The 16,890-nt window shown below is 45.4% G+C and overlaps 1 protein-coding gene across 1 annotated transcript in view; it reads left to right on the top strand.

The window, feature by feature from the left end:
• LOC142560771 (uncharacterized) overlaps nucleotides 1–5,009 on the top strand; it is a 33,516-nt gene extending 28,507 nt beyond the window's left edge. The window contains exons 11-12 of the mRNA XM_075673100.1: nucleotides 1,089–1,271; nucleotides 1,508–5,009. Coding sequence (XP_075529215.1) covers nucleotides 1,089–1,271; nucleotides 1,508–3,370 — 2,046 coding nt within the window. The 3' untranslated portion in view covers nucleotides 3,371–5,009. The remainder of the gene's footprint in view (nucleotides 1–1,088; nucleotides 1,272–1,507) is intronic.
• The last annotated feature ends 11,881 nt before the right edge of the window (nucleotides 5,010–16,890 follow it).

Here is a 16,890-nt window from a genome sequence, read left to right as displayed (position 1 = left end):
TATTCCAAGAAATTATTGCACATTATATCCCGATTCGGTAAAGATATTACATGTGTAGTTTATCTCCTGTATTTGCACAAAATATTAAGGGAAGACATCCGCTCTGAAATAGAGGCTTTCCCTCAGCACATGTGAACAGTTCAAACGTAATTATCTCAGCTCTCAGCATAGGATAAGGAGGAGGAGGGAAGATAACCGATGGTCATTAAGGGTTAGGACTGAATTCCAAGGGAAGGGAAGCATGGCAAGGGGTGGCAGATAGTTAGGTGGGTGGATAAGATTAAGAAGTTTGCAGGGACGACATGGCCACGATTAGTACATGACCGGGGTAGTTGGAGAAGTATGGCAGAGGCCTTTGCCCTGCAGTGGGCGTAACCAGGCTGATGATGATGATGATGAGTCATCAAGTGCGTCCAGGAATAAATTCAACTTCCAACACTCAAAGTGCATGACGTGAATTGAGTTGATAAATGCGGCTCCCCTGTGCTCAGTAAAGCAGAAGCTGTAGCCTGGATGAGGCATGGCTCATCGTTGGCAATATTGGTGTTACCAGCTAGGATGAGTACAGCTCTGGTTTTGTAGATAAAAAATTGTCTGAATAAAAATGTGTGCAGAAGCTGTCAACGATTATTGCCACTGTAAGCGAACAGCCAAGCGCTTATATTTGTATATTTCTTGCAGTGACGATATCTAGTTAGCGTTTGTTGTTTCATTGTGTATTACCATAGGGAACGGAGCAGTTAACCAGCACATCTTTAGTGTTAGTACAGGTCGGCAGCATGTGTGTCTCAGCTATAGTACTAGTTGCCATTTAGCAGTTCAGCAACTAACGCACCCTGCAACTCAGTACCGCGTGCGCACATGCTTTTTGCATTGGAATCTTTGTATCGGTCGTCAAAATCCGACTGCCAACCACTGACCATGAAAACAAGCCAAAGAGCCAAAGAAAGCCATTCGCTTTTAAAATAAGGTCGCATGTGTGTCACCTCTATGCCATAATGCCCTGCAGCTTGCCATTTTCTGGTGCCGCTCGTGCTTGTCAATGGCCACGCCAACTAAACCGCATATGCGGGCGTCCTACTTGGCAGGGAGCTGCAGAGGCAGAGAAGGCGGAGGAGAGCACTGAGCGGCTTCTGTTGGAGCAGCTGCGGGCCCTGCTCTCCGAGTGGGAGGCCGAGGAGGCTGCGTTCCAGCAGGCGGATGTGACCCTGCGCACCCGACTCCACCGCGAGTGGCATCAGCCGGACACCCAGGAAACCCATGGTGGCGAGGTGAGGTCGTGGGCCCTTTGAGCTGGTTACGGTTTTTGAAGCACGTTCGTACTTTCGAGTTGTTTATGTGTATGTAATGATTATCGAGTTGCATAAAAGGCCATGATGGCATTTCAGTGGGGGCAGAATGTAAAGATGCTCGCGAATATGCACATATGTGCACGCTAAAGAATCCCAGGCAGGAACAGCTGAGAAAGTTCGAATGGCTGAGTTTGTGACTTCTTTCGCACCTACAGGATGCTGTGGACTCCTGGACGATGCACTACAAGGACGAGTGCCTCGACGAAGATTCTTCTTCCGAGGAAAGCATGAGCCAGGAGGAGTACAACGACAATGTTGAAGATCAGGAGGAGGCCGAAATGCAAGAAGACGGCAAGGACTACAGCGGGTGGCGTGTGCTGCGGAAGCGCAAGATTGCATTGTCACTGCCCAATGGGCTAACAAACTCGGACGAGGAAGTGGCCACAAGCCAGTCATCTGATCAGCCCGCTGCCCAGCCTTCTAGCCAAGCTAGCAGGGTGTCCTTCTGCCAGGCCTCCACTCAAACTGTTAGTTCTATTCCACCTCCACAGCGGTCGATTCCTGTGGTGCCTAAAGAACCAGCTGCAAAGGCGGCCGTGCCACACATACTGGCCAGGAACTCGTCATCTGCACTGCTGTCGACTGTGACGCCAAGCTCAACGACCTGGATACGGCCGTTTGCCAGCGTGAGGATGCAGGCTGATCCGCCCAAGCGGCCTACAGACCACCACAAGAGGTCATCTGACCAGCTTAAACGACCAACGAAGGTGCGCTCACTGCTTGAGGCAGGCATTACGACTTTTTCGGAGCCTGCCCGTCCATCGACACCTCAGATGGTCCAGGCCCCTGCTGCCGTGATGCCAGCGGTCGTACAAGAGCAAGTTGTGATGCCGGAGGAGATGCAGAGCGCAGCAGCAGTACAGGATGGTGTGGCGGAGGCCCAGAGTTTGCCCCTGGCCAACGACGTGGTCATGGAGGATGTCTGCAGGCAAGAACAAGAGCAGCGCCCCTCGCAGAAGGCTGTCCTGGTGCCAGCAGTGGACAACAGTGGCCAGGAGATTCTGTTGCATGTGGAGTACACAACCCTTGACGAGGCCAGCCTCGGTAACAACCTCCAGTCGCTACCGCTTCCAACAGCGCCACCTGTGGGGCAGGGCTTCCCGGCAGCGACGCCAGCCGCGCAGGCTCTTACTGGTGCACTGTCGGGCATGCAAAACATATCTGCTTCCTCGCCGGTAGTGCAAAACCTTCAGATGGCACCACCAGTTGTGCAGAATGTTCCTATGGTGCAGTCAGTTGTGCAGACGCTGCCCGTGAGCTCATCCACCATGAACATCCCTGCTGCGCCATCACTTGTACAGACGCTGGCCGTGACTTCGTCTGCCGTAGATGTCTCTATGGCATCATCCCTGGTGCAAACAAATCCTGTGACTACATCCACCATGGAACTCTCCGTGGTGCCATCGCTGGTGCAGACGTTCCCCGTGACGTCGTCCGCCGTGCAGCCGAACGTTTCCTACTCGACGTGTGTACAGAATCACCGGCGAGAGACGTTGCCCCCGCGGCAACGCATGTACCCGTGGTGGAAGCACTCAAGCTCACCGACGACCACCAAGACCAAAGAGGTTCCGCCACTGGCACCCATCACGACGCCGCGGAAGATCTTCAAGTCCCGCAACACAGCTACCGCGTCAAACAACGTGTGCTCCAGCATGGACGGTGTGGTGGGCACCGTATCAAGTGGGGTGCACACTGCAAGGGGTGACACATTTGTGTCGTCGCAACAGCATCAACAACTCATAGGCTCCAATGGGTCGCAGCAGCAGCTCGTGTTTGTCGTGCCGCAGAGTCCACCGAAACCGCAGCAGGTGGTTCTACAGCAGCCCGAGGTGCCAGCCGTGTCACAAGACATGATCAGTCAGCTTATTCCCATGGCACAGGCACAGTCTGCTGAGGAGCCACAACAGGCCACTGCAACGGTGCTTTTGCAGACGACGATGCCGAACACTATGCAGACGCCCATTCTTCTCCTGACTTCCGACGGGCGTCTGCTTCAGGTGGTGCAGCAGCCCAGCTGACCGGGCGTCGTCACTCCGGCATGTGGCTGCTCATGGCTGCCGCCCGGCTACTTCCCCAACCACCTGGGATAGTGCGTGTTGTACATAGTTGTGTGCCTCGCCAACAGTGCCTCTTGTGGCGGTGTGGACGTGCCGAGTCACTCGTTCTTGCCATCGCCACTGTTTGAAGCTGTTTCTGAGCCTTGACTCACTGAACGTGCTGACTGCCAACACCAAAATACATTGCAAGTGCCCTTGTTAAAGTGCTGTGGTACTGTATGGTGCATCTTACACCAGCACACCATGGGTAGTTGGCAGCCTTCCGATAGTGGGATGGAGGGAGGATGACTCTTGCTTTCACTGTTGCCTCGGCAGATCGTAGCTTGGTGCTGAGCTCACCATCGGCAGACAGAATGGAAGGCCGAGATTCGGGCTAATTGCCAAGCGATTAAACCGTGCAAGAACGGAAGCATTTGAAGATATGGGACCCAGAAAGTACAACATTTCTTAATCGACGTTGCTATGTGTCGCTTTACAGTGAAAACACGAGTCCAGGATGCACAAATTTGAGATCGCAATGCATAGTGGCTGTACGTACTAAGCCTTGTCGATCTATCAGAAGTGGTTGTTCACTAATTACAGTCAGTGCATGGCACTGGTGAGAGGCTGTGTTTGATAGAGTTTGGCGTATCGTGATGGCCAAGCTGGAATTAATAGATTGGTACTTCTATTTTACTGGCAGCAAGGTGTTCAGCCTGCACGAGCTGTACAAAAAAACACTGCAGAATGTGTTCCGTGAAGTTCAGTTTTTCATTGTAAAGCAAAAGTGTCACAGTGGTGCACTGCGAGATTGAAAAGCCATCGTGGACAGAAGTAGCTCTCTCAAACTTGAAAAATAACCTTTGTAAAATACTCTTCTCAGTCGTTCGCAACCACTTGCTCCGTGTCCTCAAACTGCTTGTCACCAAGAGGCAGGCAAGGTTCTTAACCGTGTGCGTTTTCCAATATCCACATTGCGTGCCACTACCAGTACGATTACAAGCCATGCTGCTAACGTTCAAAACTCAATCGTGTCTCTAGAAAATTGCTTCTCCACGCCGCCCTTTGCCTAAGGCACTGCTAAGTGTGCGTGGACTACTTAAGGGCAATTTCTTGAATCTATCATTGCATTCAGTCCCTGAACAAAGCACTGTGGAGCAGTAGCGTGGCTGATGACATTGTAAAATCGTGGAAAACGTAATTTGTAATTTTGTTTCCTGCATGGCCAGAGGGCGGGCACCGAGTGAGCTTGTCGTGCCAGTCATCAGGAACGCTCGTTTCTCAGAGCTGATACGTACTGCTGTTTGAATGGCGAGATTTGTGTGCTGGTGGATGCAATGGTGTTTGTACTGCGAGGCTGCTTTCAAGCCAGCTCCCACAAAGACGGAGACACGGCACTCAGGAAGCATGTTTTCTTTTTTTATTTTTTTTTTATTTTATATGTAAATGTATATCTTCGAACCAGTGGCTGAAGGCAACCCAGTGCTTGCGTGTTTGAACCAAATGTGAGGAATTGACGGGCTATCTTGCTGCATGTGCATACTGAAGACTGCAAAGCTGTTTGAATGTGTGTTGGCATCTGGCCAACACTTATGTGAATTAAAGAAGTTTTTTTGCTGCCCATTCTGTGAAATATTTTGTGGCATTGCAAAGTTGGGAGCAGCAGAAGCCTGTGGGAAGATGAGGGGCCAAGTACACCTGGTGACTGTCATCATTGTTACAGTGGTCAAATCGGGTCCACTTGTGGTACGCAGGTAACTTCCAAAGCTCTCCATTTACTCCCCCCAAATTACGTCTGCATCTAATGATTCTTCAATCAGTTCCAGCGGCAGGTTCCTTCTCTTAATGTCAATTACTTTCCTTATCTGCTTGCTTATCTGCTTGATACGTGTTACATGGACTTCCCAGATTTGTTTAACCCTTTACCTCATGGTGTGTAATGTACGATATTCAGAAGAGCTTCTTCAAACCTAATAGAATCAAAAAGAAGGAAAGTGTTGCATGTTTACCTGTAATCAGTGCAGTGTATAGCAATGAAATACGTAGTCGCTGAAACTTGAAATAATTTTCAAGCTATATTTTTAATGAAAAATACATGGTGGCAATTTGCTACACAATGCACAGAGAATTCATAATTTTTCTTTTTTTTTTACAATTTTGATGCCTGTTATAGGAGCTGAGTAAAAATAGTCGGGCATTTGCTAGCTGCTTATTAGCCTACTGTAATGTTTTCGATGGGAATGACATTTGAGTGCTTCTGGGATGCAAGCATTATCTGCTGTATCCAGTTATTGGCTTTATAAAGGTTTCTTTCTAGGAGAAAGAACAAATTTGGTGGCAAAATTTAACGTTTTACAGGCTATCCTTATCTTAGTATCACTTTTGTGAAGAATATGTTGGAAAATGGCAGCCATTTTTGACATGGGTGTGGGGCCTGCTGTTTCAAGTAATGACAACAGCGGCAACAAGCAAGTCTCAGTGAAAGAGGGCATTCTTTTGGCTAGTGTGAAGTTGCTAAAGTCTGAAAAGCAAAAATTCACATGAAAGGAAGTGCTTTAGAGTTATCAGCATAGATATTGAGGTTATTAATTAATCTGGGATGATGTCCAATTTTCAAGAAACTTTTAGTACCTAGAGCTGCAAGCAGTACGCTAAATTTTTTGCGCCAGAACTTGACGTCTTTCTTTTTTTTCAATGGCTCAGATATTTTGACAGGATTTCTGTAGTTGAAATGTCTTTGTATGGTCACAAAAGTGTACTCATAACTGAACGGTGTATACCATCTGCAACCACCCGTATCATCAGAAGGAATGAGGTTTGTTGGGGCGTATCATAACTTTCTTTTTTTACAACAACATGAAAACTTGGAGGATGCTTCTTAAGAGGAAGCTTTAGCTCGGGTACTCCTATCTAAATACATGTAAAAGCTGAATTCGTTCCTCTCGATAACCACTGCACCGAATTGGACGAGGTTTGTTGCACTTAAAAGAAAAACTTAAAATCTAGTGACTGTTGGTTTCAAATTTTTGAGTTAGGTCGTCAATTTTTTATTAAAAATTAGCAAAAATCGAAAATTTTCAAAAAACGAAATTGTAAAGTTTAGAACTCTAATTCAACAACGAAAAATGATAATACAATTCTGTGAATTGCACCTAATAGTACATCTAAAGCAGGCAAAATTGATATGTTACATGTGAATATAAAAAAATTTTGTAATATGGAAATACAGCTTTTGCAGAACCCTTGTAACCAACTTAACAAATTCACATAAGATGTAAAATGACATATCGAATTTGTCCACTCTGAATAATCTGATGGATGCAGTTTACAGAACCTTGATATCTGTTCTTGATGCAGAGCTAGCGCTTCTATTTTTTTCAAACGGTGAAATATTTGAGAGTCTTTTTAACAAAATTCAAGCCTTAAATCGAAATTCCGCTCCCAACAGTCACTAGAATTTAACTTTCTCTCTCAAATGCGACAAATTTCATTAATATCAATCCAGGGGTTATCTCTGAAAAACGTTTTTGCGTTTTCAATGCATTTGAGTAGGCCACGTTGGAGTTGGGCCCGAGCTAAAGCTTCCTCTTAAGCTTCACCTTTAATTCAAGGATACCCGAGTGCTTCTTGCGCTTCCCGGCAACTGCAGCTTACGTAACTGTTATGCTTACCAGGAAACGCTGGCGGCGAATGCTATGCACGAAGGTGAGCTCTCTGGTAGAAATGCGACCTCTTGCACGGGCTGCTCCCAGAGGTAGTGCACAGCCGCGCCAGAGCAACTACATCATTTTCAGGTCTCCGTTATTGTTCAGAACTTTTAATATTTAAGTCTGAGAAGATTTAACATAAAAGACGTGCTGTCAGTGTTCTGTTTCACGGCATTTGTTTGTGGGCTGTCATTCTCAAAATTCCTAGGAATACATTTGTCAAAAATGTACGACAAGGTATGAGCAACTTAGTGATAGAATGGTGTGGCAATACAACCCGCATATACTGCATGTCTTATAATAGCAAGGCATGGCATATACGTATACCTAAACGTACAGAAACGTTTGCTCCTGGACAACTCCACTGACTCAACACCGGATTTTCTGTGACTCGGAGCCCTAAACGCTATCACACTAGGAATTGAACAAGAGTGCTTACATTTCTGTTTTAATCTAGGCTGTACCCACTTCAGTGGTTCAGTAGCAGCGATCTCATTTGGATGGAAGTGGAATGCAAAAACCTTACTCTACCATAACTTAAGTGCACATTTAAAGAACCCCAAGGCATCAGGGTTCATTCGAAGCCCTTTGTTAAAGTGTTTATTTATAGTCTCTGTTGCTTTGGAATGTGGAGTACAGACGCATGTTTTCGAAGTTGTAGTAACTCTACCATATGCTTTTTAACAAGTATGCAGATTGGAAACATTTAGCTTGATACTAAAGTTGACCTTGAAATATTGGCAGGCATGGCAATATTGATGTTATCATGATGCAGAGCAATATTTGATGTTGTTTAACAGTAAGGCTAGGTATGATGTTGCCCATGTAAACAGGGATGCCGCATGTTGTTCTGGCTGTGCTTGTTAAACGAATGCATTTGAAGTTTCACAGCATGTAATGGCATGCAATTAGACCTACGACCATGACAGCTTGGCCTGCACACCCCCAGTGAGTTTATATAAAGTTTATTCAATCCTTTAAGTGCCATGCTCGAGAATACTCGTCTGGGCACCAGTGAACACTTCTGGCCTTGCCCAAAATAATTTGCAAGTTGAATGAATTAAATAGTGAAAATGCCGATCAAAAACAGTAGTTTGAAAACTTTTTAAGATGTTCCAGCTTCCGTATGGAAGCCTTGTTACAAAACAAGGCTTCCATAGCAGTCAGAATGGTACTTACAGATAAGAATAAAAATTTTTACAGCACAAAGTCATTTTCAGGGGAGAGCAGAAGTTTGTGAAGACGTACATGTATTGCTACATAGTGTTAATAAACGATTGCATTAAATGTTTCAAGAATGTATGCAAAGATGTCTGAACTGCTTGGTTATTATGAAGGCTATTCCAGACAAAAGTGCCTATCAATTTTTACCTGCGTGGACTGTAAGCAGTCATTTTGGGCAACCAAAAGCAATGCCATGACAAGCATCCTTCATTATCATGCAACAACCTGCATGAACCTGTCATTAAGGGAAATTTGTCATTAACAACTATTTGATGGACTAAAGATTAAGAAGGGACTACATTTGCTCACAATATCGTAAATCCAGACTAAGGAGGTGAAGTGAAAAGCTCTCCCACTACATTTAAACATCATCTTAAAAAGCTGCATCCAACACGAAACTTTGTTATATCCAATATTTGTTATACTCCCGGGCTGTCCCAGCTAATGTTAGCCAAGTGGAAAAGAAAGATTTAAAAAGAAAGAAAAAAAAACACCATGCTAGATACGATTTTAAGATGTACGATACTTCGTCACCAGAGGCCTGAGGACCGAACACCATAGGTCTTGAAATCATATTTGCACCGTGTTTTTTAAATAGCTTTCTTGTTGAACAGCTTGGCTAATGTTAGCTAGTGCACATAGTATATGTTGCATGCCGATATTAGCGAGAAACACTTTAGATTAGTTATATCCGATAATTCGTTATATCGAGGTTTGACTAGTTAGGCGCACTGCATGCATGAAAGTTAAAGCCTTGAACTTGCCCACTGAACGCTCCTGGTGCATCCTTGCCATAGGCGTATTTACCGGGGGAGAAAAAGGGGGCACTTGCCCCCCTATTGTAAGAACTGTAGGGGCAAAGTGTGTCACTTCCAGCCCCGACTCCTCCCCCCCTCCCCCCCCCCCCCACACACACTTTCGAAACCTAAGGGCGCGGGTGGCATGAAAATTTTGTATTATCAAATACCTGAACTGTCGCGGGTGCCAGGGTCACCAATTTTGCAGATGTAGCGTGCATGCGTTTGCATGATGCCGTTGCGTAAACACAATTCTACAACACGAACTTGTATCAGTACGCTCCGAGGCAAGGAGAAGCAGCGACTTCCGACGCTACACGACAAGTGGGTCCAGCAAGGTCGAAACTCATATGCGAAACTTGCCGAGCCGCCGTCAGATGCGCTGGCTATAGTCACAGACACTGTGTGCGTTCCGCGTGAACTCGGGGAAACGCGGACGGCGTCGGCAGTAGCTTTGTCGAACTTTCGGTGCGTTGCCTCGTTGTGTAGCGTCGGAAGTTGCTGCCTCTTCTCGCCTCTCGACGTTTTACAGCGAAAGCTTTACTGGCCGCGAACTTGCGATTTCGCCGTGGCGGTGTTCCGAGGAGGCACACGACGTCACACCGCGTTCCCTCGTCGTTGCGTTTGCCTCCGCTCGCTTCGTCAGCTGCGTTGCATGCCTGATAACATGTCGGAGGACTGAAAAGGAGAGCTCGCGTGCGCCGCAACCACAGTTGAGGCGGCAGTATGGACGGCGACAATTCTGATAAGCAGGAGGAGGCCTGGAATCGACATGGGATCGAGATGAAGAGGAAACGAATTGCCCAGGAAACAAACAGCGCGCTGAACGACTGGCTAAACGCCGCAACATAGCTAGACAACCAGACTAATCTGGACCTGCAATCAAGATTAACCAAGACTAACCATGCTATGCCTTAGCTTTCGCTACGTATATCCTGGCATAGCCGAGCAAAGCCACTGCCAATTTTCTCTCTCTCTCTCTCTCTCGCTCCCTAGTACCTACTGCGCGTGCGCCACTAGTAGCACCGAGCCACAGGTGTTCCGCCGCTGCGCAGCGCCGCGCCTTTATGCCGCCGCCGTTTGGTATGAGGTCACAACGCGTTCCTCGTCGTTGCGCTTGCCTCCGCTCGCTTCGCGAGTTGCGTCGCATGCCTGATAACATGTCGGAGGACTGAAAAGAAGAGCTCGCGTGCGCTGCAACCACAGTTGAGGCGGCAGTATGGACGGCGACAATTCTGATAAGCAGGAGGAGGCCTGGAATCGACATGGGATCGAGATGAAGAGGAAACGAATTGCCCAGGAAACAAACAGCGCGCTGAACGACTGGCTAAACGCCGCAACATAGCTAGACAACCAGACTAATCTGGACCTGCAATCAAGATTAACCAAGACTAACCATGCTATGCCTTAGCTTTCGCTACGTATATCCTGGCATAGCCGAGCAAAGCCACTGCCAATTTTCTCTCTCTCTCTCTCTCTCGCTCCCTAGTACCTACTGCGCGTGCGCCACTAGTAGCACCGAGCCACAGGTGTTCCGCCGCTGCGCAGCGCCGCGCCTTTATGCCGCCGCCGTTTGGTATGAGGTCACAACGCGTTCCTCGTCGTTGCGCTTGCCTCCGCTCGCTTCGCGAGTTGCGTCGCATGCCTGATAACATGTCGGAGGACTGAAAAGAAGAGCTCGCGTGCGCTGCAACCACAGTTGAGGCGGCAGTATGGACGGCGACAATTCTGATAAGCAGGAGGAGGCCTGGAATCGACATCGGAATGAGATGAAGAGGAAACGAGTCACCCAGGAAACAGATGAACAGCGCGCCGAACGACTGGCTAAACGCCACAACACAGCTAGACTAACCAGACTAACCTGGACTTGCAATCAAGATTAACCAAGGCCAACCATGCCTTAGCTTTCGCTACGTATATATCCTGGCATAGCCGAGTTATAAGCCACTGTCAATTCTTTTGATACAAGTTCCTGTTGTACATCTGGGTTTACTTGTGTTTGCGCAATTGCATCACGTAAACACATGCACGCTGCATCTACAAGAGGGCTATTTTTTTCTTACACTGGCTACACGAGTGTGTGTAGAAAAGTGTAGCTCCGCCGATCTACACGAAGCCATTTTTTTATAGCTCCAGCGTAGCATGAAAACTGCACTTCCTACACTGTAGTTTTGATGAGTGTGTAGGCAGCAGACGGCAAACAAGCAGGCTGGCGTTGCAAATTCACGTGTCGCCATTTTGTCTGTTACTCTCGGCGCTGATATATTGACGATAGTCAATATTCGTTTCAAGGACGGCAGCGATGTACTGGCACGAGCACATATGTCACAGAGGAAGGTGAGCTAATCTTCCAAGAAGATAAAATTGTCCTACTCACAGAGGGTACGGGTTGTTTCAGACTATATGCGCTGTATTTTATATGCATTGGGAAGTTGTCTTCGTGCACTGCGCATTCGCAGTCTAGATTTGTTGGTGAAAGGAAACTCGTACATTGGCGTTTAGTTTTATGCAAGGGCGTATACGCAGCCAGTAAGTGCGAATTCAGGCGAAGTGCGGAATCGGGCGCTTTTCATGTGCTGATGCAAAAGACACGGTGTCTTCTCTGATTGGCTACAGCCCAGCGAGGCAAGTGCAGCACACGACGTCATTAAAACCCCTTAAACTTCGTAAAGTAGCGTCACGCTTTGAAGAATGCCGCTTCCTCCTCGCGCGCTCTGGCCGAGGTCGCTGTCGTGTCGCTATTGGCCTAATAGAATCATGTGGGCCCTTGCGCCTTGCTTCAGCACCATTTTTGCTTGAGAAGCATCTACGGAGTGGTGAGGAGCGCATGTTGGCACCGTTGCTACGCTCGAGCAGTGTAGGTGGCGCCACGGTCTAGGATGGAGCGTGAAAGAGAGGAGAAACGAGGAGTGAAGGCGGAGGAGAGTGTCGCAGAGTGTCGCTACTTTACGAAGTTTAAGGGGTTTTAGATGTCGTAGCAGTTGGCTCTTTACTCTATGTCAAAGCATCTGCCCGGCATTACACTCGTCTACATGAGCCTGTACGAAGTTTACATAAAAAATATAGCCTTATTAGCATGCATGCGTTTACGTGATGCCATTGCGTAAACACAGATCCACAACACGAACTTGTATCAGTAACGCTGCGAGGGGAGAAGAGGCAGTGACACACAACGAGTGAACCCAACTATTCTTCCAAGGTCGAAACTTGCCAAGCCATCGTCAGAGGCGCTGGCTGTAGTGTCATGGGCACTGAGCGCGTTCAGTGTGAATGTGTAGAAACGGCGATGGCAGTAGCTCTGTCTCATCTTTCGGGGCGTTGCCTCATTGGTGCTGCTACAAATCTATATATATGTCCAGAGGCTGTTGAATTTCATTGTGTAATCACCATTTATCCTAGATATGCTGGTGACGACGTTCAGGAATGTAGACAGTTGGACGAGTTCGTGAGCAACAATTATGTTAGCAGTTGTCCTGTGTGAACTTTCCGCGTTTTTGTGTTGTGTTATTTTGTGCTTCATATTTTAAGAAGAAAACACTCTCCAATGTGGAGAGACATTACAATACAATTACAACACTGCCTTGAATTTTGTCTATTGGCATCTGTCACTTGTGACGTTGTCTGGGTGTTAATATTATTTTTAGGCTGTTTCAACATAAGAGTTACACTAGCACGTGTTCCCTGGCAGAAGCAAAAGACGTACAGATTTCATATTTTCAAGAAATGGGAGTAACTTTCTGGGTGATATATATATAGAAAGTTTGAACTCTGTAGGTTTATACATATGCATTGAAAATATTGACTAAATACCTGCTTCCTCCCAACTTTTATGCATTATACAAGGTATTTAGTTGCTTTTCCTTGTTTCCTCGGTGCACTACGTGATTCAGTGTTTATATTTCATTTAAGTAGGAATCGTGTTCAGTGTGACGAGCGATAAACGTTTAATCTGTGTGGGTTTATTGCAGCCTTTGTAGAAAGTTACTTGTTCTTGTTCAAGTGTTTCAAAGTTTTTACACTGCCATTACTTCAAACGTTTTCCAAACTGCTAAAACAATAGTGAACTTTAAATTCCATGATAATAGGGATAATTTTTAGTGTAATGCACTGCAACATTTTCACGTACCTGTTTTAAATGCAACGTTATAAATAATTACTGAATCCTCGTTCTTTCTATTTTTGTTTGTCATAAGAGGCTCACAGTTTGTTTCTGCAGTGTCTTCGGCGAACTGAGCAGGGCACCTTGTTCATATCTGGGGAAATTTAGAGGCACGGTATGTGTAATGTGTAGGCAATGTTCCAGAAATGTTGGTTAAATGCGCCTTTTTACAGTAGATTACATATGTAAGTGGTCCGGAGTGTTAGAAGTGTTTACGAGTGGTGTAAAACTTATACCGCTGCCATGGTATAATTGCAATCGCAACTGAGATCAAAGCTTGCTAATATATGGGGAATGCTACCCTAAGTTTGTGTGCGAGGTTAAATGTGTGTAGATCAAATACAGCTTTTGTAAAAAAATATAATACAAATATTTAAAAAACATCTTAAGCAAATGTTTGAAAGTGTCAAGCTGCTGCTAATCAGCTGTTTCCAAAATTTCCACGGGTACTATGCATTCCACAAACTTTATATCTAGAAGGAATGGGCGCAGCTTAAGTGGAATATGTCACGAAGTTCAAACGTTGCTGGCTTACTTAGGAGCGTTATGAATAATTATTGAACCCTCATTTTTTTTATGAGCGATACATATATTGGGTTCGCCTGGGGTCCTCAGTGAACGAAACAAGTCAGCTTCTTTGTTTGGTGACAGTATAAGCACGAGGTAACAGGTTATGTGAAGGCAAAGTTGAAAGTGGGTGGGTAATTGAGGCTGTGGTAATAAATTACCATTGTAAGTGCTCTAGCTTTGCGAGTGTGCCTAACGAACAGGACAGAACTTAACCTGTTGCCCTGTCAGAACTACAAATGCCACCAAGACCAAATGTAGCACACATAGGTGGAACGCTATGAAAAATCTCTATGTGAAATTAAATGAGTTGGATCGAACGCAGCTTTTGTAAACAAAAATGCATTAAGTTTTAGAATGTGTGATATATGGCCGCTATCAGCTATGCTTCCCATTGCCTCGACATATCTGTAAGTTACAACATGTTTATATTTTTGGGGAAAATTTGGGAGGGGTGGTCATGTTAAGTTCCATGTCTGACAAAATCTTTAAGTTCTTCATTACAGGGTCCTCAACGCACGACTGAAGAGGAATCAGGAGCTCAGACCTACATCAACTCATGGCCGTCCAGAGGGCCTGCGACATGGCGGTGAGGCTCGGCCTACACGTCCCGACGTGGGAGCGGCCCGCTGCTGCACTGCCTTGAGTGGTAGCGTACCTCGGGACCTAAATAAAGTTCTCTGTCTGTCTGCCTGTCCTGGTCCAGTACCGAGTAATCAATTAACCCTCATTTTCATTTTTCCTATTTTCAAGCGTGATACGACGTTCATAGATGGTTTCTGGAGGTCATCAGTGAGCTAATAAAGGTACCTTGGTTACATTTGGTGAAAATAAGGGGCACGTTATGGGTAATGGCATAGGCAAAGTTGAAAGTGAGGGAACAAACTGCAGCATTTGAAGTAAATTATGGATGCATGCGATCCAGAACGTTATCAATGTGTTTTACGAACAAAGCGGAATTCATCTCGCTTCTCAGGGAGATCTGGGAACTTAACCGAGATAAAATCTAGCAATAATACGGGGGATGCTATGCTATAAGCTTTGGGTAATGTTCTGGTGAAGTAAAATGTGTTGATGAACTACTGGCTTTCAAAAATTCCTAAAATAAGTGCTCGAAAAGTGTAATATGGGGGCAAGGTTTCAAATGGAACCGAGCAACCATTTAAGGTGCAATTACAGGAAACAAAACTATTATTTCAACAGGTCAAAAGAAACAGCTTCGCTGGAAATTAGTTTGTCATTCTGCAAGTTTGCAAACATCTGCTATCATTTTTTTTTCTTATGAATATCGTCTTTTATGTTTGCTGCTTTGATGTGTACGACCTCTGCTATACAATTGCCTTAATTAGCGATAAATTTGTACTATAGACTTACACACGAATTATTTGTTGAATTATTAAAATTGTAGCAAATGTATTTTTATAACTGCGGTACTGCTGCTACTGTGCGGCATCAGGGACTTCTGTCAGGCACTAATTGCCTTTTGTCACTTCATCATCTAGAGATTTTCAATAACTTCAGGGAATATATTGAAGTAATTTTTGGTCCACCATGGTTCGCCATGTCCGACTGATAATTGTGTGTATGGCTGACAATCAAAATTAACTGGCAGACGTGCATTTACTGGCTCTTTCTCTTAATGCAATAGCAATCTTCAACACAGAGAGAGAGAGAGAGAGAGAGAGAGAGAGAGAGAGAGAGAGAAAGGTGGGTTCGATAGTTTGTTGTTTGCCCCTTCCCACTCGAGAAATAGTTGGTGCGTCACTGATCCTTTGTAGGATATCCTATATTGGACAACATTTAGATATCACACAGATATCAGGAAATTATCTAGATGTCCCATAATCAAAGTGTTTTCACTGGAGTATTCATACAATATGCATGCAGAGTTGAGAAATACAAAAGACAATGCAAATTGAATTTTAGTATTTATTTCATTTTCTCGCTTTTATTGAGCTAAGCTTCATGAACAACTCTTGACGAGTTCCATGCACACAATGTACAATGGGCTTTCTTCACGTACACACGCTCACACTGGAACTTGGAATGAATGTTAACACTGCACAAATAACACGATAGAGAGACTTCTTCATATCACTGACACCTGTAGCATTCTTGCAGGCACGCACATGCCTGTCTGAATCTCTTGAACTTCTACAAGCACCAAACCGAAAAGTCCAAATTTACAGCAGCAACGAAGACCTTCAAAAATAAATAAAAAAATCTGCAACATACCCCATGTATATTTCAAAGAAGTAGGAACTATTCTGATTTGGCCTTTTTTTTTTTTTCACAATATGAAAGTGAATATATATTTTGACTAGCAAGGCAGTTTCGAGAAGCACGTTGGGCTTGAGAAACTTCCTCACGAAGGAAACACAAACATGAGCCACACTGAAGACAATACAAGGCCGAATGCCCTAGAAAAAAAGTTCATCACCTCAACCACAACAAAGGACAAATACCTAACCTGCATGTCGCACTTGTGATTTATCACGAAAAAGTGACACTGCCACGAAGACTGGCTTTTAATGGACGTAGCCTGTTTCGGGATTTACAAAATAGAAAGAAACGTGCGCTTTCTTTACAGTATCACGAGACTAGCAAAACTTCAGGCTTGCGGGTGACAACTTGAGCAAGTGCACGTATGCTATTTGGCTTGATTGCAAGAACTGCTGCCTTACTGTCCCATGTACAGGCTGTCAAGAAAGGTTAAGCAGTGTCACAGTTACGTTCCCTTTGATTGATGTAATGTGAATTACTGCTGGGCTTTAGCACCAGTTCAAAGAGTAGGCGCTCATTTGTGATTTGCAACCAAAGCTGGAAATGTCGCAGCCCCAGCCAAAGGCTGAAGTGCTGGAGACCATAGTCTCTCCTACAAAAATTTCTAGGATGAACTCTGGCATTACAGTTTCTATGGAAGCTGCAGGCATGCTGGTTCAGCCAACCTGAGAATGATGGCGCAATACTACATGGATCTGCCTAAAGTTCATTCTTATCTGGCTTCAGATGGCTCTGAGACTTTGCAATTTGATCACTCTTTAACAA

Source organism: Dermacentor variabilis, chromosome 10 (genome assembly GCF_050947875.1).
Source record: "Dermacentor variabilis isolate Ectoservices chromosome 10, ASM5094787v1, whole genome shotgun sequence".
NCBI lineage: Eukaryota > Metazoa > Arthropoda > Arachnida > Ixodida > Ixodidae > Dermacentor > Dermacentor variabilis.
This window is presented reverse-complemented; position numbering and strand designations above follow the sequence as displayed.